The sequence below is a fragment of the Ornithodoros turicata genome, chromosome 6 (assembly GCF_037126465.1).
Source record: "Ornithodoros turicata isolate Travis chromosome 6, ASM3712646v1, whole genome shotgun sequence".
Lineage (NCBI taxonomy): Eukaryota > Metazoa > Arthropoda > Arachnida > Ixodida > Argasidae > Ornithodoros > Ornithodoros turicata.
In genome coordinates, this window is record NC_088206.1 from 13,739,855 (window position 1) to 13,765,913 (window position 26,059).

At 45.5% G+C, this 26,059-nt stretch overlaps 1 protein-coding gene across 3 annotated transcripts; it reads left to right on the forward strand.

The window, feature by feature from the left end:
• The first annotated feature begins 440 nt into the window (after positions 1-440).
• On the forward strand, positions 441-25,433 carry LOC135399169 (protein EFR3 homolog B-like). Of its 3 annotated transcripts, none has more exons than XM_064630918.1 (18): positions 441-647; positions 3,352-3,428; positions 5,500-5,778; positions 6,923-7,044; positions 9,537-9,674; positions 10,778-10,873; positions 12,009-12,140; positions 12,262-12,340; positions 15,104-15,354; positions 17,999-18,218; positions 18,281-18,456; positions 21,680-21,911; positions 21,972-22,103; positions 22,179-22,365; positions 22,426-22,514; positions 23,139-23,297; positions 24,809-25,007; positions 25,078-25,433. In XM_064630918.1, the coding sequence occupies exons 1-17, from the start codon at positions 641-643 to the stop codon at positions 24,989-24,991; spliced, it is 2,559 nt and encodes an 852-aa protein (XP_064486988.1). In that variant the 5' UTR covers positions 441-640; the 3' UTR covers positions 24,992-25,007; positions 25,078-25,433. The 3 variants fall into 3 exon arrangements, with proteins under 3 accessions (XP_064486988.1, XP_064486987.1, XP_064486990.1); XM_064630917.1 differs by lacking the exon at positions 441-647 and adding an exon at positions 2,231-3,162; XM_064630920.1 differs by lacking the exons at positions 441-647; positions 10,778-10,873 and adding an exon at positions 2,233-3,162.
• Positions 25,434-26,059: the final 626 nt, after the last annotated feature.

The following is a 26,059-nucleotide window of genomic DNA, read 5'->3' on the forward strand; positions in this document are numbered from 1 at the left end:
GCGCTGACCGCAAAAGAAAAAGAATAGTTGTGTACAGTGCATCTGCAACGCTACATATTTCTGCAAATATATCCGCTAATGAAATAGTTGTAGCTGTCAGTCCTGGCCTAAGTAGAGGTCGGTGAGAGTGAGAGCCACTTTACTTTCTCTATGGGAAACCGTCTTCCCAAACACTTCGTAGTAGCTCACTGTTCGTAGCGTACGTACTGTTTTCTGCAAAAGCTTGCTTAGATGGGTTTCCAGGTTACCTCATTGCCATTTTTTACGTTTCTACCGCTGTGTGTTTTGTAACTGTCGCACGAAATGTTCGTTTGCTAAATGCATTGCTAAGGGGAATTGGACACACAATGGCAGCAAGTACGCCCATGCCGCAAAGTTGGCCGTCCCCGCAACAGTAGAGAGCCACAAATAAGTGTGCCGCCATCTCGCGTGAGATACGAAAACTAAATTTCAAAACAAATTATGTGACTGTGGCAGACCCGTACGTGTGGTTTAGAATGTTCGCACATTGTGATTGCAGTAGTGTTTGCCTTCACGCAATGATAGCCTGAATGTGTAGCCTATTATGACCAGTAGAAGATAGGGCATGGTGTATATGTGCACAGAATATTCGTCGGAGTCCACGTAGTTGTAGAACACCATGGCAGGTAAGTCGCCGTTAGGAAAATCGTAACTGCCGTCGGTCTTAATCGAACTGGACTGAAGGGTATCGGATCCTACTGTCCTTTAAGTTAACGCCATCCGTAGGCCAACCTGTGTGTGCCACTTGTGTTGATCCGGTAGCAGTGATTCATTCGATGTGGAGAGGAGGGAGTGGCCAGCTCAGTCCAATTTGCAGTGAACATCTGCTTCGCAGCTGCATCGCAATTACACTCTGTGTCACATTCAGAAAAGCAAAATCATACTCAACGCCGAAAGATGTGCGTGTTTGCACCTGAGGGTACCATATTGAAATGTCGTCTCTGTACTTTGACTTTGCGGATATTTCAAGCGTTACTAGCAAGCAGCAGTACGCGTCGTCGTGCACTAAACAGTGCCTTTGCTAGTCATATTGATGATAAGCTTTCATTTAACGAGGCTTTAATACGTAAGATCAATGCTAATCCTTGAGTAACATACGCACAGAAGTCTAGGGTTTGCGTGTCGGTTAATTCGAGCTCTATAGTTGCCTGACATATGCCATTTGCAAGCAGACCGAACCTGTAATAGTTAACTGTTCAACTCGGTTTTGATTATGCAAAGTTATGTCTTGCAAGTTAATATGCTCTTCGTCGCAAGACATGTGTTGGGCTGCATTAGCGTTTTTGTTAAGTTTCGTTGGAAACATAGAGTTAATACAGAAATATTAAAGCTATGGTTTGCCGCTTGGTGAGAAGCTCTCACTTTTTTAGTTCTTAATTAAAATTACTTTCACCAAGGTAAAGTGAACTTTAACCGATGAGTTGTGCTTGTCAAGACGTAGTTCATGAGTTTAGGTAGTTCATGACTAAATGCATAAACATGTACAACACAGTTTGGCTGTATTTCGTAATAGCAGCAAACTAAAGCTGTGAAAAATGTCTGCAATCCCAAATGGTTTGTGAAATAACTCCCATTTGCAAACCATTTACGTACAAAGGGGTTAAAAGAGGGTTCAAGTTGAAATTGTTTCATAAACTATACTGCAACTGCAAACATTTTGCACCTGGAACACCATGGTTTCATAAAAACAAGCGCCTCCCAAATCTACGTAGTTCCATGACGAAAACCCGAGACTGGGAAAAAGACGAAAAACGGACGACACAACACAAAGTCTCGTCTGTTTTTCGTCTTTTTACGAGTCTCGGAGTCTCGGGTTTTCGTCATGGATCTTAGCCACCAGCTCGCTTGCTTTTTAACCATTTTATCTACGTAGTTTGTCACGAAAATGGGTCTATAATTTCCGGAGTAGAGGCGCATATACCGGCGTTATACGTAATTCATGAGAACCAGGCTAAACCCCCACAACAACTGCGAGCAGTCTTGCCAGCTGTCGGTCATGTGCTGCGAATGAAACTGTTGTCGTCAATATCAGTAATCAACACGTCAGCCCCACGGGAGAGAGAGAATAAAAAAGAATGTCGACTGAAAAATAAACGACATCTGAAATCGCTTCCTTTTCGGGCCTGTGTTTTGGTTCCGCTTTTAGAGTTCGGCCGCGTGCGGAAATAGCACCTCGCCGTCGGAGAGTCAACGGCCGATGCGATGCGCAAGTAGCAGACGACATATTGGCGCTTCGCGACTGTGATGGCGATTTGCGGAGCCCGCCAGGCATTTTTTACTCTTCGTGTCGCTGCGTCATTTTAATCTTTCTATAGGGCTACAGTTGTTATTATCCAATCTATCTCTAAACATATCACAACGAATTTTTCAACATCCCCCGTCTTCTGCCATAGAGAAGTGCTACGTTTGAGGCTCGCTTGATCGCTTTCGTGGTCTGTTGGTCTCCTCCATAGGCGTTCGATTTTCTTCGCAAAGAAAATGCTCACTCCGGTTCGCAAATGCATTGCACTTCGAGATTGTTCAACACGACTTCGCGGTGCTGGTGAAACTCCGCCGTTATGTGTGGTCGCTTCTCTTCGTGCTATATGGGCATTCGGACGACTGCTTCGCTGAGCCTTCTCGGACGGGTACTACGATTCACGGAATGGTCTACGGCAAGGATTGATTGTGTTTGCGGGAACGGTTTGGTGACATACGATGTAGTGAAGTCGATCGTAGGCAGTAGTCCCTCACAAGAGAGTAGTCGTTAAAATAGACAGGGTTGCACCATTTCGCGTAGCGTTTCTTTGGAGTGTTTACCGTTGGTCGTACGCACCAGTACACGAGTTTACGACTTGTTCTTCCATTATTGTATCGATAGGTCTGAAGAGTAGATATAGATTCAGGGGGTGCTCTAGAGGTCGTGCCTTTTTTCCTCTTTCCACGATCGTTGATCATTTATGTTTTTCCTGCTACAGTCTACAGGATTGTTAGTTCAGGCACCCAAGTCAAATAGCTGGAGGGTTTTGGAGCAGTAGCGTTGTTGATATTGTGAGGTTAAAAAAAACAGAGTTACCATGTCTTTCTTGACTCCAAGTGTGCGCTGGTGTATGGAATCTGAGTGGGTTGGGTCTATTCTCAAGCGCTGTGAGCAGCATGACTGTAAGTTTGTCTTTATGTTTGAAATTGTGTACGTTATTAGTGTCTGCTGCATCAGTTTCCAATTGACTTGTGGAAATGTAACAGTTCGAGCTTACAATATGAAGCATGTATCACAGTGTATAATGTTTGCACAAGTTTTGGATTATGACAGTAACACAAGGAGTTCAAAGCAATATTCCTATCCTATAGGCTGCTGTGGGTGCTGTGCGGCTTTGCGTCCACGATACAAGAGGCTTGTTGACAACATCTTTCCTGCAAATCCCGAGGTCAGTGCCTGTTATGTGCTCATTATTTGAACAATAAAGGAACAGTCAAGGGGGGTCTTTGCTGTGCCACGCTGCCAAGAAGGATCCAGAATCATTTGTTTGACATGTAATTCAGAAGAAGAGATAGAATGGAGAACATGTTTTAAAAAAAGGACAATTTCAGAAAAATTGTGGCAATGCAGGAAGACATATAGAGAAAAGACTATGTCGAAGATTGTTCCTGATGTGTGTTGGCAGCATATCTATTTTCAAAGCATCATTGGTGACTCAAAAGCGCAATTTACCAGCATTTTTTTCAGCACTTGATATGATAGGATTGCTTTAGGTGTCCCGAGAATAGGTGTCCCCCCTCCCCAAGGCACAAGACTAACCTAACCTAAACTCACCTGACCTAACCTGCGGTAATCTAAACCGGTTAAAAGTGCCGGCAACTCAACGCCCCCTTGAAGCAGGTTCATTGTTATAGTATAGAAAAAAAAAAAAAAAAAATTTCTATGCACTGTAGTTGCCGGTATACGGACCGTTGAACACATATCTGGCTCGAGCTCTGACAGAGGACAGAGAACCCAGGCCACTCCTATTGGTTCTCGAAGGCACGTGACCTCCCGGGTGGCCGGCTCATTGGTGGTGGTGCTCACTGTGATGTGATAGTCGGCTGAGTTTCAGCATTTGCGGTGCCAATTTTCTACGCGCCTGTTACACACTTTGCTGTAACACTTGAAATTCGGGTTCACATTGACGAACAGGAACCGCTTCAATCAAAAAGCCCTTCAATTCCCATGTGGATGCTGAAAACCCATCCATCAGGAAATTTTAAGCGACTTCTTTTTAAAGAAGTTAGTGCTACAATCTCTATTTTGTCTAACAAACTACGAGAGCATGAGCAAAATTCTTGTTCTGTACCTGAAAAAAAAAAGTGTATGTTCCGCTACGCAAGTAAGTCAGCTGTCTGCGCAGCTTCCCAGTTTCCCTCTGTCCCTTATTGCCCATGGGGTGACCTCACTGGTCCCTCTCCACGTAAGCAGGCGACACCTCAAACTGAGGCGCATGTGGTTTCTTCTCCTCTGCGAAATGCCATGCAAGTCTACGAATACTCCCTAATACCCCGTCAGACAGGCGTGCGTACGTTCATTAACTTCTTGCCAGGTGTTCAGCTTGTTTGTCAGTTTGTGACAAAACTGAGATGTGAGGGCAACGGAGTTCCCGCAAGACATTTTACGGAATTCCCTCGAAACTGCCAAAGCCGTGTTGCCAAACGCTATGAACAGGATGGCGCAGATTTAATTAACTACGCATTTAATACGAAACAAAATGTTTTTACGAGACGTAATGTTCTGACAACTGTTTTTTCTGTTTTTCTGATGCCTTTGCACTTTGAGTCTCATTCTATCTCACACGTTCAGTTCGTAGTGATATCACCGAACCACTGCACTCCGTGTCATCTGCTTCCAAAACTTTGCCACTCAACAAAACATTTAAAGTGCTTCAGAACAAATCTCGTTTACTGTTGTGTTTTTTAAATTGAGTAAATACAAACCAAACATTGTTTCTGATTGCTCATTGGGTGAACAAATGTGATTTCACAAGTCTCATTCAAATTTCACAAAAGTGTTTATCGCTGTAGACATCATAGGCCAAAATGCCTTCACAGATACCGTCTGGCAGCCTGCCATAGTTCAAGGCCGTATTTTAGCTACGGCCTTTTCGTAAGAAGGCCATTAGTCTTGAGGCCGTAAGCGTGCCCGTCTGACAGGAGTATTAGGCCTGTGAGTGGACAGGCACTTCGTCAAGTGGTTTCTCCAAACTTTACCCTCTCCTCCGCATAGAGACCAACTGTCGTAGCGTGTACTTCAGCTACGGCCTTTTCGTAAGGCCATTAGTCTTAAGGCCGTAAGTGTGCCCGTCTGACAGGAGTATTAGCCCCGTGAGTGGGCAGGCACTGTACCCTCTCCTCTGCATAGAGACCAACTGTCGTAGCGTGTACTTCGAAATAAATGTGTGTCTTATGCCCCAGACTTGCAGTGGAAGCTAAGAGCGGCCATCACACTATTCTTTCCTTTGCCTTGAACAGGATGGCTTGGTCCGCAACAACATGGAAAAGCTCACCTTCTATGCCCTATCGTCGCCAGAAAAGTTGGACCGCATTGGAGAGTACTTGGCATTGCGAGTGTCGCGGGATATTGCGCGCCACCGGCTCAAGTTTGTGGAGATCTCCATGGAAGCCATGGATCAGCTACTGGTGGCATGCCACGCTCAGAGCCTCAACCTATTCGTCGAGAGTTTCCTCAAGATGGTACAGCGGTTGCTGGAGTGTCAAAGTCCCGACTTGCAACTTCTTGCTACGCAATCTGTGAGCAGCTTGTCGATGTTCAATGTTCACCAAGCACAATCAAGTTCTTTTGTAGCAAAATTCTCTACATCTGTCCCACTTCGATAATGTGACTGAAGTCCAGTCTACATTAGATTCTCCATCAAGTTTGATGTGTCGAGGAGGGGTAGCTATGTTATTGCAGTTTACAATATGAGGAATTTCACATGGAGAGTGTAGTATTTGCGCATATATATTGTGCATAGTTGCATGCATATTTCATTGCTTTTTAGCGCATATAAATCCGGTCTCTACTAATATATGTGAGTGTTCACGCTGCACTGCCACACCCGCCACACCCTTACAGCCTCGTGGTGGCATTTCTCATGGTTGCACAATATTGAGGCAGCAGGTACACAGAGTATGTGTAGGGTTCTTCGTTTTAGGGTTTTATGATTTTTCAAATTGGGGGGGGATCGGGTACTATTTACGCACGAGAATTTGGGGAGAAATCGGGCGCTACGATCTGTGTTCGATATGTCATCGGGGAATTTTCGGGTGAAACAAAACGCATATGAAACGAGCCACTGCTGTGACACTTGGACGAGAAACAAGTATCTTTATATTTCCCCTCAGAACTAGGGCAGGGAATGACCGCGGTATTCAAACGCTTGCCCGAGCTCCACAAAAGTTCGTCTTTGACTCCTGCAGGAGGGGATTATAAAAGGAGGACAAATAGGTTGTCACAAATAGCTCTCTTTGCTGATATTATGATTCACTTTTCTGATGGTTTAGCTAGAACGACAAGTTGAAGGACCGCAAGGATTTCGGGTAGATATCGGGTCTTGCCCGAATCCTTGAAAACTTGTTCGGGGGGGGAACTACTGCGAAAAATCGGGTTTAACCCGAAAACAAAGAACCCTAAGTATGTGTACCAAGCAGTGTATCGAAAGCTGAGACAGTCAGAAATGAGTATCTTAGAAAAGTGAGCAATGAAGTCAATGAAGTTTAATGTACTAGCGTTATCAAGCAGTCCTTATGCATGACTGACCAGATCATCATGCATGATGTATTTGGACATAGTGATTGCACTTTGTGCCCTCACTTGGTGTTGGTCTAATTGAGATTGGTTGTTCTACTGTGTGGGTTGCGTAGCTAAGATACTACGTTTGGTTTCTCTGAACAGTTCGTTAAGTTTGCCAACATCGAAGAAGACACCCCTTCGTACCACAGGCGTTACGACTTTTTTGTTTCAAAGTTTTCCTCCCTTTGTCATGACAACAACTCTGATCCGGAACTGAGGAAGCAGTAAGTTCATACAAACACATTTCATTATAACGTATTTGCTTGCATAATTTGTGCGCTTTTCTTGGGAGTTCATAAATTGTGTGAGAACGTTCGTAGAATGACCGTCAGATGACACAATATACAAGGGGTGTTCAAGTCAAACCGGGACTTTTCATTTTTCGCAAAAGTAAAATGAACTTACGGGCGAGAAATTAGTTTTATTTTTCAACGTAATCTCCAGCTGCACTAATGCACTTGTCCCAGCGTTTCACGAGGGCTTGGATGCCAGCAGCGTAGAAATCCTTACCGGCGCGTAGCAGCCATGATCGGATTGCATTCTTGACCTCGTCGTCGCAGCTGAAGTGGCGGCCCCCAAGGAACGCCTTCAGTGGCCCGAAGAGATGGAAATTGCTGGGGGCCTTGTCCCAGTTAACCCTTGGCCATGACCTTACCCGCTGACGGGGTGCTTCCGAACTTCTTGGGAGCTGGTGAGCCTGGATGCTTCCACTGTTTTGATGCGCGTTGAGACTCAGGAGTGAAATGGTGCACCCACGTTTCATCGCACGTGATGATCTGATCAAGGAAGGGCTGTCCTTCAGTGTCGAAACGGTACGGTAGCTCTTGGGAGATTTCCAGTCTTCTCTGCAGGTCAAACACGGAGAGCTGCCTCGGGACCCAACGGGCGCTAACTTTCTGAAAATGGAGGTGTTCATCAATGATGGTGTTCAATGTTCCCACAGAAAGGTCCGTCTTTCGAGCCAGTTCGAGACATGTTATCCGTCGGTCCTTGAGGATCAGGCGCTCCACAAGTTGGATGTTCTCAGGAACTCTGACACTGGGCTCTGAGCCGCCCCGGCCGGGATCGTCCTGCACTGATGTACGGCCGTCTCGGAACCGTTTGCACCACTCAAACGCTTTGCTGCGGCTAAGTGTATCGTGGCATTACTGAGTCTGAAGCCTTCTGTGAATTTCAGATGACTTTACTCCTTCATTCACGAGAAACTTCATGACAATTCGCTGTTCGATGTGCGCTCACCTCGTTGTCTGCCATCTTGTCCAGCACATTTCTTCTGTTTTGCACAAACTTTGGACCACCACGTGGTGAACGAGGAGGCCTGTCGTGTGTGAAAATGACGAAAAAGAAGTAGCACAAGCCATTTGTACACTCAGGAGACAGAAAGTCCTGGTTTGACTTGAACACCCCTTGTACTTCCTTTCTAATCATGTTAAATAATGAGTGACAAGCTTTTGTTGGTATTCCACAGCATGCCGTCCTCTGTTTCATGAAGTTTACAGGAAATGTCTGTTTCCTTAAAGGTGGTGTCCGCAAAAAAAAAAAAATAATAACTTGGTCTAGTATTAAATCAAATCAAATCAAATTATTTATTGTCAACTGTAACATAAAAGAACATTTTTACGGGGAAGTTGGCCAAAAAAGCAACAATAATGCCGCTTGACTTCAGGAAGTCCTTCATCAAGATAAAGCATCAAAATCTTTGCAAAATACATTCATCTCTTGTCGCAAAACATGAAAGATGCTTGTTGTGAAAGCAGACTTCTTCTTTCGGTTCAAACTGCCCTCTCCCACTTCGCTTTGCTCGTGTCTTCCGGTGATGTCACCGGCATTTCGCCTGAGGTGGGTTGGGTGGGATTGGCTCAGCTGACCGCTGTTGCTAGCACGGTTGTTGGCATACTGATGCGTCTGTCTTGCGCTCTCTTTATCCTCGATGTTTCGATGACCTGCCGTGTGTGAACATCACTTGATCTGCCGATAACACGTGAAGTCTGGAACATATGGAACGGCATCCACATTTCATTACATGCCTGACTAGCCGAGAGCCATGTGTGTCATTTCTACTTCACATTGACACAGTGAGGACAATTTGAGGACCAGATTTCATGTTTCCTGGGGACGTCACCCCAGTCCATGCATGATGCTCTTAGGATATCCCTGGGACTGCAGTATGTCCTTGAGGTTATATTGTTCCAGTGCCTTCCTCTCATTTAGACACCTGCCCGTTATGGTTGCCCTATTTCCCTGCTACTCGACGAGTGCCATTACACGCAACTCAAACTTTACGGTGCATTTTTCAGAATCCATGTCTGGCACGAAAAAAAGCCAATGAAATCCCTCGTGAAATGCAGGGCACAAAACAAAACAAAAGCACAGCAGTAACATTGTCAGTGGACGAAACAGCAATGGCGACACTGGCGTTGGTTGTAAAGGGGGTACATGTTGATAACATGACAAAAGTGACCTTGAAGTGGGTAAGCCAATAGGCCCTTAGGTAAACCGATTACTCGCGGATCTGCGAGCGTGAAAATCATGCATTTCTTTTTTTCCTATTATTGGCATTTTTTTTGTTGAGTTGCACAAATTATGTGACTGAATACAGTATGTATTTGCATGTGCAGGATCTCACTGGAATACTCTGAAAACCTTCTGTGATACTTTAAGGAACATTCGTTAAGGAGGTGTCACTCACTGTTTAACACGTTGCTTTCCAAATCAGACTTCGTCTGGCAGGGTTACGAGGACTGCAGGGAGTAGTACGGAAAACTGTCAGCGACGACTTGCAGGTCAACATCTGGGATGAAACGCACATGGAAAAGATAGTTCCTTCACTGCTCTTCAACATGCAAGATGGAAGGTTGGTGTGCTTCTACAAAGCCAACATGCTCTCTTCGTCGTCCATACAAGTACATGCTTCGAACTCAAACGGCGGAATTTCTAGAACACGGACAGTTGGTTTTGGAATATTTAAATCTCGCCTACAGAGGGAAAAAAATTGTGCCATAGGAGAGGAATAAGCCCCTTTAACGTGGCGCAGAAGTCATTTTTAACACCCTGTTTTCCTCGTATAAAACTGTAAAGTAGGCCAGTAAGATGCACCACAAGAATTAATTCACCCCATAGAGTCATAATTATTGCAGAAATTGAATTTAAAATATGCCGCAAAAAAGCTACCGTGCGCAACGGCAGTGGAGAGCAGTACCAGCCTGTGACCTGCCTGGGACCTCGCGCTGACGCTACAGGGGTCCACGCTCGCTGATTGGTTAAGGGAAATGTTGTGTGCTGCTCAGCTGTCGTCTGCTACTCGACTGTTCGGGGTTCTGAAAAAGCATTGCTCCTGGCTCAGTCATGATTCGGCCGCTCCTTCTATCCACAATTCTCCGGGGGAACTGGCAAAACTGGTTGACGGCGGTAAAGGGATAGGGCGCTGACCCCCACTGACCAGCGAACCAGAACGAGTTGCGTCTGTAACGTCGTTGGTGATGTGGCATCATACCTTCTCCTCCTCCTTGCTATACCAGGAGAGGAGAGTTAAGGGTGAACGCGCGGAGCCATGTTTATGTGAGTTTTTTTTCTGGGAAACAAATTACGCACATCAAAACCTTTCGCGCTATTCAGTAAAATGTCACACACACTTTCATCAGACGTCTTAATCTAAAATTTTTCTGGATGGCCCTCTGTACTCCTTTAAAGGCTGCCTACCTCTGTACAAGTTAAAACAGATGTCCTTGTTCTGCAATAGCTTCGTTTGAGTTTGTATAACGTGTTTTCACAAGAAAATTAGGCTGGCAGGCGTCCTTCATCGTGTATATACTGGTCTAAGCGTTGCACTTTACAACACGACGCAGAATGTGCACGCAAGTCGTAACTATAGCGAAAGTTTGAAGTGCAATACCGCAGGCAAGAAGCCACCAACGTTATGATGCACTCTTTTGAACAGTACAACCTTCTTTATTGCAGTGATTCGAAGTTGCCACTTGAGTCGGAAGTGTCGAAACCTTCAAAAGATGCGTCTGCAGAAAATGCAGCAGAAGCGGCAGAAGATAAAGAGCCAAGGTTGCTAAAAGAGATCTAGAGGGCATTATAGTAATGATTTAGTGTATCAGAAACACTGCCGCATACGTAGACAGTTTCATACCTGTATTTAAGCTCAGTGCAGATTCGCTTTCCATATTTCATGGCATAAACTTACTGTTCGTTAGTTACAGTTTGTTAAAAACTGTTCGTTAGCACATTGATAGTCTTCTGGTGTAACCAGTATTACAGAAAGTTATGACATATGGCAAGTCTGTCCAGATTTCTTATGTGGATGCCAGAGTATTGAGGAAAAACTATATAACTACTTTTCTGTGCATCGTAAAAAAGTTGGGAGATTCAAACTCTTGTGCCCACTCTTCTACCTCTGACTCTGACATCAGAGGTGCCTTCGTTGTTCCTCATTGGCTGAGTTGCCTGTTATGATGTCACAGCATAAGTTTCAGTATTCTGTTACCTGGCATGCCAGCTTTCTGTGTGACTCTTACCCCGTTTTGCTTTAAAACTTGGAATGGAGGTTACTCAGGATAACCATAGGATAACTACGCAGCACGACACCATTAAAATGGACGTGCTGCACCCGTAACTTGATATTGAATCAAGTGCTATTACATAAACTAAGTGTGAAATGGTTTAGTGAAACACTGATGAGGGTGACTACAAAGGCGTAATCCACACTGATGAAGGAGACTACAAAGGCGTAATCAAAGCAATTGGAGACCTAGTAACGTTCCTGTTGTTTTTGTTATTTCCTTTTATTTTATCATATCCATTCAAAGTCTGTAATGGTGGTGTGGAGCCTCCTGAAGCCATTCATGATTGCACACAGATATAACCAACTAACATCCTATAGTCCTATAACTGGCAAATAACGTTAAAAAGTGGATGGTTTGTTGTAACATACTGACCTAAAGGCGTTAAAAACCCCAGTACTGGGATCAAAAGGACCACACAACAACACTGTTGGGTCGTTCATGACCACGACATCCAGTGCATATGTGTTGTGTCATATTTTTCGTGCCAGCACTAGGGGTCTGAGCGATTTGGAGTCGGTAATGTCCCATATGCTTCGTTTAGGTCTAGTAAGTCCCAATTGCAGGAACTATCACCTGTACTGTGATCACTATCCTGCACTCATAATCGTTTGGCTATGCAGCTCTAAAGCCCTGGAGACTCCTGACAGCCCCCAGATCGAAACACCACGTACTATGGCAGAGAACTGCTTCAGAGAAGTGATGGGCCGAGCGACGTATGGGCACATCGCCTCGGTTATCAAACCCGTGTTAAGGTAGCATTCAAAGATATTTTTTTCTCCCTTCTACTCACTACATTTCAGTCCGCATGCTTTGTACATGCAGTATCAGTGGTATCAGCTGCAGGGTAAATAGAGTTGCGCGTGACTCTTTCAGGCATTTGGACAACCATAGGCTGTGGGTCCCTAATACGTTCTCAGTCTACACATTCAAGATAATCATGTACTCTATTCAGGCAAGTACATAAGTTTTTTTGTTTTTTTTTTATGTAGAATATACATCTTTGTCAGCAGCTGTTATGTGGGTGCTGTTCTGGGAAATCGAACGTAATAAAGTTAGGACAGATTTCGGATGCTTCCTGCTACTGATACAATGGTCGGAGGCGCATGGCAAGACTGTCATGTGATAGACAACAGATGTATGTGTGCTATACTTACTGCGACTTATTGCGGCCTTGACCTGGAGACAAGAACTGATCGGATAGGCTCCATGCTGGTTTGGAATGCGATTTGTTGTTTGTGATGCAGATTGTAGTAAGTTCTACAATACTAAAGTGCAAGAGCGGTGAACTACATTTTGAGACAAGTTAACTCCTATAGGGGATCCACACCCACACGCATTGCAAAGCTGTGTCAACATCAGCGCTAACACTTCCACAGCGGAGTCTGCGGAGCCTATTGATGTGATTCGTTGTTTTGTTCAGGGTGTCGAACCGAACCCGAACCCGAACCGAAAACCGTACCCGAACCGTTATTTTTGCCGGAACCGTACCCGAACCCGAACCGAAATTTTCATGACACTGTTGAACCCGAACCGGAGCAGAACCGTAAAAAATAATAGCGGTAACCGGTTCGCAACAAAACGGTTCGGACATAAAAGAAGTCAGCATAAGAGTTCCTCTCTATCCCCGAATGAAGACACATTGGTATCATCATCACGCGCCTATATCAGGCCTCCACAGCTCCCCGCATTTGCGGCAGTAGAAAAATAAAATCACGTCACAGTCACGTGGTATTACATCGTCAGGCATCATGACGGATGCCCATTGGCCAAAGGAGGATGCGCGCTCCGGGATTGGTTGATAAAGTTTCGAAATATCTGACAGCTCACTTTTCGCGGGCAGTCGGCCAGGCGGGCAGCTCCAAGCAAGGTCGCTGCGTCTCCGCGGCTCGCCGATGTCGGTTGACCACAACGACCAAAGAGGAAGTGTACGCGCGGGTTTGTTCGTGAGCTATAGTGACTCTGGCCATGTACTGATCTCCGATAAAGTGTCAACCTACGGACATTCTTGCCGGGTCGGAACTGGAATGCTTGGTGAGTTGACGCCTGAGGAACACTTTCGAGCGCTGTCGCATTTTCAAATACAGTGACTAAGAAGAGAGTGTTCGTAACGACAAAAGTATTTCCCGTGACTGTGTGACCTACGGTGCATCGCCAGAATGAGAAGAAGATGCTCATCTGTGAAACGCACGCACTCGTGGACTTCGCTCGCCTCCAGATGTAGACTGTATGTGTGCTTTGCAAGTTCGAACTTGGTTTGGTTGCTGTCTATTCAAGGAACGAAACGTCCTGTACGCACGGTGAATATATGAGTCAAGCATTTGAGTTTATACGTTGCATCAATAAATATGTATTTCGCCTATCAAAAATGTCTTAGTTATTTTGTAATAACGGGCGCCAGGTATGAAAACCAGTAGAAGTCAATGGCAGCCAGGGCCGGCCGAAAGCCGAGCCAAACTGAGAGGTTGCTGATTGGTTGGCTGCTAGGCATCACGACGCATTTTCATTGGTCGTATGTCCAGTGTTGCCTGAATTATCTCAAACTATGGGCTCTATGGGGAGCTGTGGGCGCCTGCCTATATCATGGATTTCAGAAATTTTCACCTAGCAGTGAGACGACGACGTATAGTAAGTATACTTTTAGCGTCTTTTTAACATGTTGAAGCGCAGTTGTCCTTGTGAGCGCCGCGGCTAGCGCCCCACGCACGCGGTGCGGCATCTACTCTTCAGAGACGAGGTGCCACGCGGACGAATGAAACAGGAATGGAGTAGGCCAGTTATGTAGCTCTAGAGGATGAATATGCGATCAAATAAGCGCCCAAGATTTTCCTTTACACGTGAGCAGTACAAATTAAACAAGTCAGAAACATGAGAAGTGGAGAAGGAGCGTACGCAGAACGGTGCCTGTTTGATTGGTCGTGGCTTGAAAAGTAAATGTGGTTCTGCTTATTGGTAGTGCAGTTGTGTCGTGACATATTGCCTTTGTGTTGTGGATTAACTAGTACACTGCTGTGAGCTCGGACAGAGTAAGGCTGGTAGGCTTATTTTCGACATGCTTCAGTACGGTTTCAGATCGATTCACGTTGCGAAGGCAGTGTGCCGGCTAGTACTGTCATCTATGTTACGCTGTCCATCTTATTAGGCTTCCTTTAAGTGTATCTTGCTGGCACTGTGCGTGTGAAAAAATAGATTTTGGGAACAGAAAGTAGCAGGAGTACACCGCTTCAACAGCGTGGACTCCATTTGCAATAAGTGTTCATCCATTCCTCATTTCTCTCGCTAAAGGGCTACCTCACCGCTAGAGACGTCAATGCAGACAACAGCAATAAGCTATTAGCCACGCATTTCCTGATAAAAGCAGTTTTATGGAACATATAAAACGGAAGCGTTGAACCGGTTCGCGAACCGGTTCGGGGCTGCGAACCGGTTTGCGAACCGGTTCGATTCTTGGCGTGGCCGAACCGGAACCGAACCGGAACGAAATCAAAACAACGCGAACCCGAACCCGAACCGTACCCGTATTTTTTGCGGTTCGACACCCTGGTTTTGTTATTAAACACAAACAACACTGACATATTCTACGTAGCAGACGTGACCGCAACACTGCCCTGCTCACTTTTTTTTTTTTTGTATATCATTACGCTTCTGTGATGCAGCCTACATGGCATCGGATACCTCAGAGGCATGCACAATAATAAGGTACACGCTCCTCCATCAGGCCCAGTACTCGTATGCAGTGATTCAGATCTTGATGAACCACCTGGACGAGAAATACAAGCAAGAGACACAGAGTGGAGGAGGAGACTCGACGGACGATGAACCCGCGTCGGGTCCCAAAGTCCGCACTGGCATCGTCAACGTGCTCTTCCACATTGTGAACATCGCTGCAGGGGAAAGCGTTGGACCATCGGTGCTTGAAGTGTTCCACTCTCTGCTCAACCACCTTCGTCACTCCATTGAGATGCACAGGTGAGCATCTGCCATGGACGTACAGCGTAATTGCCACAGTGCTAGTCCACCTTATAAAGGTTGCTCAAAGCCTACCTCGAAAGTTGGTGCACCTGAAATTTATTGACTATCCTTGCGTTTGCTGACCAAGAGCGAGGGAGGCTCCACCTCCTGGATGCCGGCCAGTAGGAGGACGCAGAGGGCAGGCACTTCCCAAGCCTCTGCTCTCGCCTAAGAGATGGCGCAGCGTTACCGTTGTTTAGCGTGTTGCAAGGCTTCTGCCATGGCGCACCCATCTAACCAACGGCTTCGCTGTCTGTCAACATGGGAATGAGGCCAAGCGGGAGTCGCACGTACACCGGTTAATGGACGGAGAAGCCGTTGGTTAGATTGGTGCGCCATGGCAGAAGCCTTGCAGCAGGCAAATCAGAGGCAGCTGCTCGTTAACGGGCAGCGAAGCCGCTGGTTAGATGCATATCAGATGCTGGTTAGACGTGCATGGTTCGCTGCGGTCCGCAGCGCGATGTTTTTGGTCAGCACCAGGGTGTTGTGCTTGATATGCTTCAGGACGTTGGTCGGCAGCAGGGTGTTGAACGACCGTAAGGTGTGCCTTATGGTCACTGTAGTTTGTGGAGACAGTACAAGTGAGTACACCATAAGGCACGTCCCTGAGAAAGACATAGTCGAGGCAACTCCCACTTCTGCAGGTGGATTCGTGGGTGGGCCAGGAACACATGTATCTTGGCAAGGGGCACGCTGTGCATCTTCTTCTTCTTCTTTGCCTCCTCTTCTTTCGTTTCTTTGTGTCTTGGTCTTCTTCGCTTCTTCTTTCTTCTTCTTTTCTTCTTCTTTGTTTCTTCTCTGGGACAAGATCTTCACAAAGCGAGCCCTTCAGCTGTCACTGTAATAGACTCCTCTTTTTGCCTTGTCTCATGTGCAGGGGCACACTGCCATAGTGTGTTGGCTACATTTTCGGCTTGGTGTTGGTAACATCGTACGTACAGCAAACCTCGTTAGTATGACCTCTACTGTTCCTGCTAATATTGGTCATAAAGCTAATTGTCATACTAACAGAAAGCATATGGTATGCACCAAAGAGAGAAATAAAACGCTATATGTACAGTCAAACTCCTTTATAGCGAACACCTTTTTAACGAAAATACCACTACAGCAAATTTTTTTGCGGTCCCGCTGGAGCCCTATAGGTCCAATAATGGACATCCTTTTTAACGAAAATACCTTTACTGCGAATTATTTTTGCTGTCCCCTGAGTTTCGTTGTAAAGGAGTTTGAAACTTGAAACCCTAAAAGCAGAAAACAAAGACAAAAATACCTACTGCAAAACAGGAGGCATTGTTGAAGAACATCTTAGGGTGGCGTCACTACATCACCCAGTGGTTTTTCTGTTGCTAAAAGTTTTTCTGTTGCTCCTGTGCGACCGTATCAGATCAGCATGACAAGGTGACAAAGGGCACTGTTCTAATGAACTTATTTATGCTTTGAGGAACATCATGAGTCATTCTGAAATGGGAGGTATGGCTTCGACATGCGTTTTTCTGAAACCACAGCACACTTGTAGCTCAGGAGAACCGCCTGTTCAAGCACCGGCAGACATGATATAGAGGGTAGAATAAAAGTATTTGCCCCCTAGTTGTGCAAAAAAATCTGTCATTGTTGGATAAGCTAATTGTTGTATGAACAAGGAGGACTTATGTGGGGAAGGAATGGTTCCCGGGCAAAATAGTCACAAAGTACCATAGATTGAGAAGTTACCCGTCAAAAAGAACTCGTTACAAGTTAAGTTACCGTGTGCAAAATGTAACTAAGTTAATAATGAAGTTCCTCAGCCTAAAATGTAACTCACAGTTACTGAGTTACTTAAAAAAGAGAACGAGTTATTTCCAAGTTACTTCGGACACAAAATAGCATTACGCTGGTGCAGCGCGCGTGAGCAGTTGAGTTAGACCTTGAGTTGCCTGCGGAGGAGTGCAACACGCTTAGATTGTTTTCGTTTATGTCCAACAATAGACCTCTCCCTGTTTGTAAACAAATGATGTCATAGTGTTCGACAGCGCCAAAATTTGGTAGAATTGAACGACGTTCGAAGCTAGAGGTGAACAAGGTCGCGCCCGAAAGCCACGGTCTTGAGGGGATTAAGATATGGTACCTTAAAGAGACACGACCCTCGGTCCTACTATTCTTTCAATCAGAGGCAGCGAACAAGTACCCGTTCGTGGAACCCAGCCCTCTCCTTCCGATTTGTTTCGGTTTCAGTCTGTCTACCAATGTTATGATGACGTTTCTCTGGTAGAGGTCTATTCGAACGCTTTGCATCTTACTCCCTGTGGGCGCACAATGGTTCAGCTTCATTTTAATCGCAGCAGTTCGTACTTCCTGATCAAACTACTGTCGTTGATTGAATATCACGTTTTATGGCAAAAAATGCCATGAAGGGACCGGAGAGAAAGCAAGAAAATATGTCAGATTAACTAATGTCATGTAAACAAGGTTTGACTGTGTAGGGATTGTGATAGTTATTGTGCATTATCCCAGCTTGTGGAAATCACGTAATATTTAGCAACATAACTCCCATTTAGTGGTCCTGTTTCACATTCAGGACTCAATACAGTTACAAACAAGATTAACGAAGGGGTCTCATTTCTAGCAAGGAGGGCGACCTGGAAGACGAGCAGCAGTTCCAGGAGGCAGTGATTGGAACTCTCGGAGAATTTGCAAACAACTTACCCGACTACCAGAAGATTGAGATTATGATGTTCATTCTGGGCAAGGTGCCCCTTTCACATCCAGAGAGTGATGATGCGCAGAGCCAGTCTCAAGATGCTGAGGTTCTCTTGCAGCATATCTTGTTGAAGTCATTGCTCATGGTGAGGAGAAGAAGATAGTATTGCATCTTCCTCTTGTCTACATAAACACCCATTCTCTGTAGGTGGGCTCCAAATACAAGACCGTGCACTTAGGCCAAGCATTCCCTGCGACTTTCTTGCATTCCCTCTTGAGAATGTCCCTCGCGCCCGATCCATCTGTACGTGTTCAAGTGCAAAGTATTCTACACACCCTTCTTGACCGACATAACAATCTTGTCAAGCTGGCTGTCATGCCCAAGTAAGTATTCATGCCTACGTCAAGTTGTGCTACAAGCAATTCCCATGAAATATGTTATGCTTTCATCACTGTCGTAGGGTTTCTGTTTGTGGGGGAAATTTGACAGAGCACTAGCTTGAAGGCCCTAGTAATGAGAAAATTTATAGATTTGTTCTGGGGTGTTTTCTTATTGAAAATTTTGTGCCTGGTCACATCACTAGTTACATACTAGGTACATACATATATGGCTGATTTGACGTGAGATCATGGAGGGAGGTCCCATCGACGTCTTGGATTTTCATTATTTTGTTATATTTAGAAGCTTATCATATATTATGACAAACGAATGATTTCTACCAAATAATTTTTGTGCAAAAGAAATTGAGAAAATCCAGCTTTGAATTTGAGCATACCACTTTTGCCAGTTTTGCACACGCATGTTTCCCGAGTTTTAAGAGGTATTCTTTTTTTAATGCTTTAGTATACACCCAGGTCAGCAGGCCAAGCGGAAATTTTTATGTGCCAGTGCAACACTTTGTGATATAAAAATGGCGGACATGCTCTAGCCCACAATTTTGTTCCAACTTCAACGCGTCACTTCTCTGGCTATAAATGTCCCTCGTTGCTATACTTGTCAATTTACTCAGATTTTAATACTCTTTCATTTGGTATATCTATTGTGAATGTACTATCCGTAAATCTCTGCTGAAACTAGCAAGAATTTGGGTATCTTCCGAAAAAAACAAGTATTTTGTGCTACCGTTTCTCGAAAACACCCCTTTTGATTCCTTTTATATCTTGCCACGACATGACCCTATGTTAGACGAGCGACGAACGCGGCAGGTTCGAGGAGAGGAGCGGAGAGGGAATGTTAACTCGCGTGACTTCCGAGGTTTCTCTCGTAGTTAAAACGTCGATGATGCAAAATGCAGAACATGGCAGGCATGGTGGAACAAAAACACTACTCAGCGGAAGCTGCTGCAGTCACGTGACCGGAACCCAGCCAGATTTTGCAACCGCTCCGACGGCGTTGGTGAGAGCGCTCCAGAGTGCTCAGAGCTGGAGGAATGAGCTCCAAATGAACCGTTCGAATGAAGTGAGAGTGCTCTGTTTTAACCAATTGAAGATGAAACGTTGCTCCAGAGCGCTCTAGGGCGATCGAAAGCAACCAGTCGAAGACACCATACGGGTAAAACCTGAAAAACCTGAAAACTAACTTGGCACGTTGCCAATTCAGCCATCAGTGTCGGCAGTGGAGAACGCTAAGTACTGCACATTTAGCATGGCTATTCCACATCTTGTGTTCACCTAAAATGCAAGAAGCGCTCTTTTTTATTTTCCACCCAAATATCTGCTCTACCACCCAATATCGCCCCATTTTACCCTGTTTTACGGCTCCTGAAATAAAACACCGTCCTCGGTAGCTCAATCGGCAACGTGCTGGCTTGCTGAGCTCAAGATCGCGGGTTCGATCCCGGCCGAGGGCGGTAGCATTGTGGGGGAGGTAAACATTGCTTCCAGCACCGTGTGTCAGAGATTTCCGGCGCACGTCAAAAGAACCCCAGGTGGTCCAAATTATCCGCAGTCCTAGCTTGCGGCACGTGCAACATGCCGCGCTACTGCGCAGACAAACCTTACGTGTAACATCACAGTACCATTACCATTACCATTTTGAAATAAAACCTGATTTTTACCCCCCGATTTTCAAAAAACCCAAAAACACAAGAGCCAAGGTGTATACAGGGTGTCTCAGTTAAATCCCCGGGCTAAATAATTCACGAACGGGTGCACCAATCGAAGAACTTTCTTTTTTACATATATCTGTCCGACACCACCTACCGGCTGCGCACCGTGTAAGTGTGTTGGAGGCGCTCATTATTTAAATAAAAATTCACATGAGTTTCGTGAAAAACATAACTTCTAAAGCAGGGCGCCGTCAGCTTTAAAATGGGTACTACCCCTTTTGGGACCTTCGGTGGACACCGTTTAGAGAAAAATCTGCCACCGAAGCGGGTGACTTCTAAAGCAGGGCGCGTTGCCATTAAAATGGGTACTACCCCTTTTGGGACCTTCGGTGGACACCTTTTAGAGAAAAAAACTGCCACCCAAGTGGGTCATTTGTTGCAGTAATTAATTGGTTTCGGTTTATATATTTTTGTCGCGGCTGGTAGCGGTGAAGCGCAAAGGGACGCTCTTCCACTCCCTTATCCACCATTGAATTACATGTTCTTGAGCTTACTTCGCAACGGGGAGTGCTGAAGAAAAAGTAACAGCATCAGACAGGCTACGCCAGTCCCCACCCGGCTTATGTGACTGATATGCGCCCTTTCTCTGTTATGATCGCACGGACGAAACACAGTTAATCGCATAGGCCTTGATATCACATGCTTTCCATTTTTTCTTCGGCACTCCCCATAGCGAAGTAAGCTCAAGAACACACATTTCATTGGAGGATAAAGGAGTGGAAGAGCGTGCCTTTGTGCTTCACCGCGACCAGTCGCTACAAAAATTTGTAAACCGAAAACAATTAGTTACTGGAACAAATGACCCGCTTGCGTGGCAGTTTTTTTCTTTAAAAGGTGTCCACCGAAGGTCCCAAAAGGGGTAGTACCCATTTTAATGCCGACGTGCCCTGCTTTAGAAGTCATGTTTTTCACAAAACTCATTTGAATTTTTATTTAAATAATGAGCCCCTCGCACTCATTCACACGGTGCGTGGCGTGTAGGTGGTATGAGACATGCGGATACTTGTAAAAAAGAAAGTTATTCGATTGGTGCAACCGTACGCAAATTATTTAGCCCGGGGATTTAACTGAGACACCCGGTATACCTAGCGACATGACCAAAGTTAATCCCTGGCAGAGGTTAATCGCGGTAAAAGTTGTTTCTACTTCCTGATTTGCACCGGAAAACTTATACAGGCACAGCTGAACACTAAGATGCACTGGAATCAATGATAACAGAAATGTTTGCTGGCAACATGTAGAAGCATTGCAATCTTCCATTCTGCTGTTCTGGCTGTACTATGCAGCAAATAAGGCTCAAGGAAAATAGTTGCACAGCAGAGACAGCAAGGGCAAATGTCATTCTGACGTTAGCTGACAACAGCAAGATGAATTCAACCAACTCAGTTAGAACAGTAAGATGTAACAGTAGAATACATAGTAGTAATGCATTCTTGGTGAAAGTGCCTGGCACACAGAGAAAATGAAATGAAATTAACTATCACTTTGGTCTGTCACAGTTGTGAAGACCCCTTGCCAGAACTGGTCGTTGAAAAATGTTCGCGGCAAGACACCGTGTTCCTGAAGAAGTATGGCCCCGACCTCCTCTACTCCATCTATGAGAATGTGCAGCTTCTCAACAATGGACCATCCAATTTTCAAGCCATGTACACAACCATGGCCCTCCTATGTGTTGAACTGGGCAGCGAGGACGTGCTCATCGAGCTGCTTCGTTTGGTGTTCGCTATACAGGCGAGTTGTAATTACATTGCAAGTGTCACACGAGTGACGTACGTCTTGTGGGCTTTGCAGGACCTTCCTATGTCTGGATCACTCAGCCTTAGTGCAGCTCATGCTGCCTCAATGCATGCTCTTGTGGCGGCATTTTTGTTCTTGGCTGGGCAGTTGACATCCATTCCATCTCTGTGCTCACATGTCAGCGAGGTATGGTGTAGACCCAATCACCTGGTGGTTGCAGTCGGATGTACAACATGTTGATGTGCGGTGAACTCCCCGTAGATAGTCAAGTTCCGCATCGAGAACGCGCCCCATCTACTGCCGAACCGCCAGCAAGGGCCGATCCCTGTGGCCGCTGTTCCTGAGGAAGCCTTGTTTGACAAGGCCATTATTGCCGAGACACTCCGCAGCACGGGTCACGACACGGCGAAGCTGTTCACCCAGTATGCACCGAGATACGTAGCTCCTGGTATGTGACCAGTGAATGCTGGATAGTGCACGGTGGAATTCACAGTGGAATTCACTGCAGGTGAGGCTAGCGTGACAAGAAGTGTGAGTGACCTGAACTCGAACAACATCGAGGTTGCTAGCGTCAATTCATCACCTGGCCTTGTTAGGGTAAGTCTTGCTGTTCTGTAGTTATGCAACCAGAGAGAAGAGCTGCTCCTCTAATTTCAATTGAATCGCTCTTGCATGAGTATACTATATCAGTTAGACACCTCTACGCTTGTCTCAATTGCCAATTTCACGGGCGCCCCCACGGTGTAGTGTTGTGCTCTCCTATTCCCCACCAGGTCTACACTTTAATTACAGCCTGAAGTTTTTGGGAATTTTTTTTTTCTAAATTCGGGGAGTAAAAATTGGGTAAATAAAAGTGTGCTTTAAATTAATGCAAATTTGGATGAAAAACCTTCTAGTATGCTAAATTCAGGGAGAAATCGGGGCTCAGTTACTCAAACTAATTGTACTGGTTTGATACAAACGGTGATGTAACTGCGTTTGCTGCAAAACAAGTTAGTGTGCATTCACACCGACATCTCATTGAGGGCGATTTGCCATGTAAAAATCGGGTTTCACCCTAAAGAAGCCTAAAGAAGAATCGGGTTAAACCCTAAAACTTCAGGCTCTAACTTTAATGTCTTGTACCTCTTCCAGTCAAACGTTGTCACGTGATGCAACCGGATTTTTCGTGTGTGGTTCCTAAGTATATATCTTTTGTTGGTTGCGGAATATTCTCTTCAGCAAAAACATCCTCAAGAAGAAGTGACAGTAGAGTTACTGAAGAAGATGATGCAGGAGCCTCCCGAAACTCCCGAAGTTGTTGAGGAGCGCAGGCGGCAGGTGGTGGAACGCTTCCGCACAACTCCCTTCAAGGACCTGCTCTCACAAGCAGAACATCAGGTGGGCAAAGACAACGGGCCATCCACATCACCCAAGAAATAAAAATGTGCGAGGCATGAGCAGCACATACATGTCTGTTTTGACGGCATACATGGCTGGCAGCGTGGATAGCAAGCATATTATCTGTAACCTGTCCTTATGATCCCCCACGTGAACCAAAACTTTGCATCCGTTCATAACTGTATTCCACTGACCCCAGGGCAGGGCATCTGTGATGAAGGGGTTGGGGTGCTGTCAGCCAACAACAGAGCCGTAGCGAGAGGGGCGGCCGCCTTCGCCAGAGAGGGCGCCGAACGGCAGGCTCCGGTAGGTTGGTTGGCGAGTATGAAGCGGGGATGAAGAGAATTTGAATTTACTATCTCGGCAGTGTAAAAAAAAACTTTGTTTACAGAGCTTCTGACAGCACTCAGAAAGGGGGGGGTGCTTCACGTTTACCCTACCCTGGGCGAAAAATCACCTCGCTACCGCTCTTGCCAACCAATTACATTCTTTTCATGCATGTCTAGTGCCATCATCTTAGTTATTTTCACTTTTTGTTTATATATTTAGCGCATTCTACGTACTACCTAGCAAGTACCGAAAGTATTGACCACTCTCCCACTCAGGCAGCTTGATGGACAAATCACACGCAAGCGAGCCTTGCTTTTGATCAAGTATTGACTCTCGGAATGGCTTGTTTGCCGACACATTACAGTGTTCCATTGGCTAGATCGTAGAATGATGCGAGCCAGGTGGTACGGGTTTCCATTCAGGGTTTGTTGCACCCCGGAGTGGAACAAAACATTGTTCTAGAAGCAGGTTTATAAGACGGCAGGACTATGACTGTAAAAGCAGGACATGTCCTGCCTAAATCAAGGCGTCTGGGGTTATCAGATTCTCGTATATTGGGATCAGAAACCTGACAGGTTCTTTGGGACCTGCCTTACTCACTACCGCACATGCTAAGTAAGAATGCAAACTGCAGAACCGAAGACGACTTACGCGAAGCAGCAGTCCCGACATCCAGCTAAATAGTTTTAAAGCAGACACTGCTGCAATGCTATCGCTAACTCTCGAACTGACTGCATTGTTCTGTTACGCAACTACTCGTACTTCTGTTCTACTTTGTCACACCAGTTATGCAGCATAAGTAGAGCCTGAAGTTTTCGGGATTTACCCGATTATTCCCTAAATTTGCACCCCGAATTGAAGCTTGCCTCTTTAGATGAAACCCAATTTTTACCCGGGAAATTGCCCTCACTGGGATGTCTGTAGTAATTATCTAACTTACTCGTTTGGCAGCAAATGCAGTTACATCATCGTTTGTACCAAACCACTACGGTTAGTTTGAGTAACTGAGCCAGATTTCTCCCCGAATTTAGCATACTGGAAGTCTTTTCACCCGAATTTGCATGAATTCAGTACACACGTTTATTTACCCAATTTTTACACCCCGAATTTAGAAGAAAAATATTTCCCGAAAACTTCAGGCTCTAAGCATATGTGACGAATAGCCTCTGCGTATTTCACAGGCTGTGGGTCTACAGAACAAACTCAACGAGATCCTAGGCAAGCTTCCGGGACACATAAGTGTTCCAGCCCCAAAGGTCGGAGACTACGACAGCCAAGGCTGCAGGGACAGGGCTGGCCCGGATGCACACATGACACCTGTCCCAGTCTGCGAGATCAACTTTCCCGAATTGTTCCTCTTCTAAGCAATATCGAGGGCGGGTAAGACACTGCCTATTCATTAATGTTCTCATCAAGGTTGAAGTTCTCATCAAGGCATCACTTCTTGCAGGAGGTCATCTGGAAAATCTTTAATAGCAATATGGATGATCAAAATCAAGCTTTGTACACGATAAGGGAGATCGTTGCAACACGCCGATGACAATGGATCCAACAGCAATCATCCCTTTCTTGACAGCAAGAAGGAAACGAGAGTATTTTCTTGCAGTTGAATATGAGCTCTGGAAGGCTTCCATTGCTGTAATGAAATTATGTGCATAACCATAAGATGGCTTACAATTTATAGTCGCTCGTTTTTAATGTTTTGCAAACTTTACGGTTCCTGTTCCAATGCCCAGCAAGCTTGCACTTCAAATGCCTGTTGTAGAATAGAATAATAGAGCTGTGGAATAAATGTGAAATATCATATATGCAGAAACAATTGTCACATTTCTGTACGGTGTATAAATTCATTTTTTATAGGATAACAGCGGTGACATTCACCTGTTTGTAAACATATATGTTCATCACTTCAGATGAAGTGATCCTTATGCTTGTTCAACAGAAATTTATAGCAGCGTGTCACTTCTCCATTATTCATCATCACGGTGCCTTATAAAGCCGTACCACCATCAAAGTCAAAAGTAACTTCCTTGCAATAAATTTGCGTGGCTCCCTGCGACAACTTCCTCTTGAGCTGCACTTGAAGCATGACACGCGTCGTACTCTCTGGGACGTCGGTCACAATGAACCGCGCCATGTTGGATTCACCAGAAGCTTTCTCCTTATTGTCCACAATAACTCTAAGACTGCCCACTGCTTCCGCTTCCGTTGTCGCAGAGCTGGTCGTCCTGGGCGACACCGACGTTTGAAATCCAAAGCTGCTACCCGAGCTGGGACGTGCTGGATCACGGATGCTGGGCTTACGTTTCACACGATCGGCGGAAGACGAAGACGAACCAGGAGAGATGGTCACCGCACGTGTCCTCTTCTTCCGTCTCCCCTTCACTCGTCGCCGTGGCGATGGCTTGTCTCCAGAGCCGAAACGATTGCGT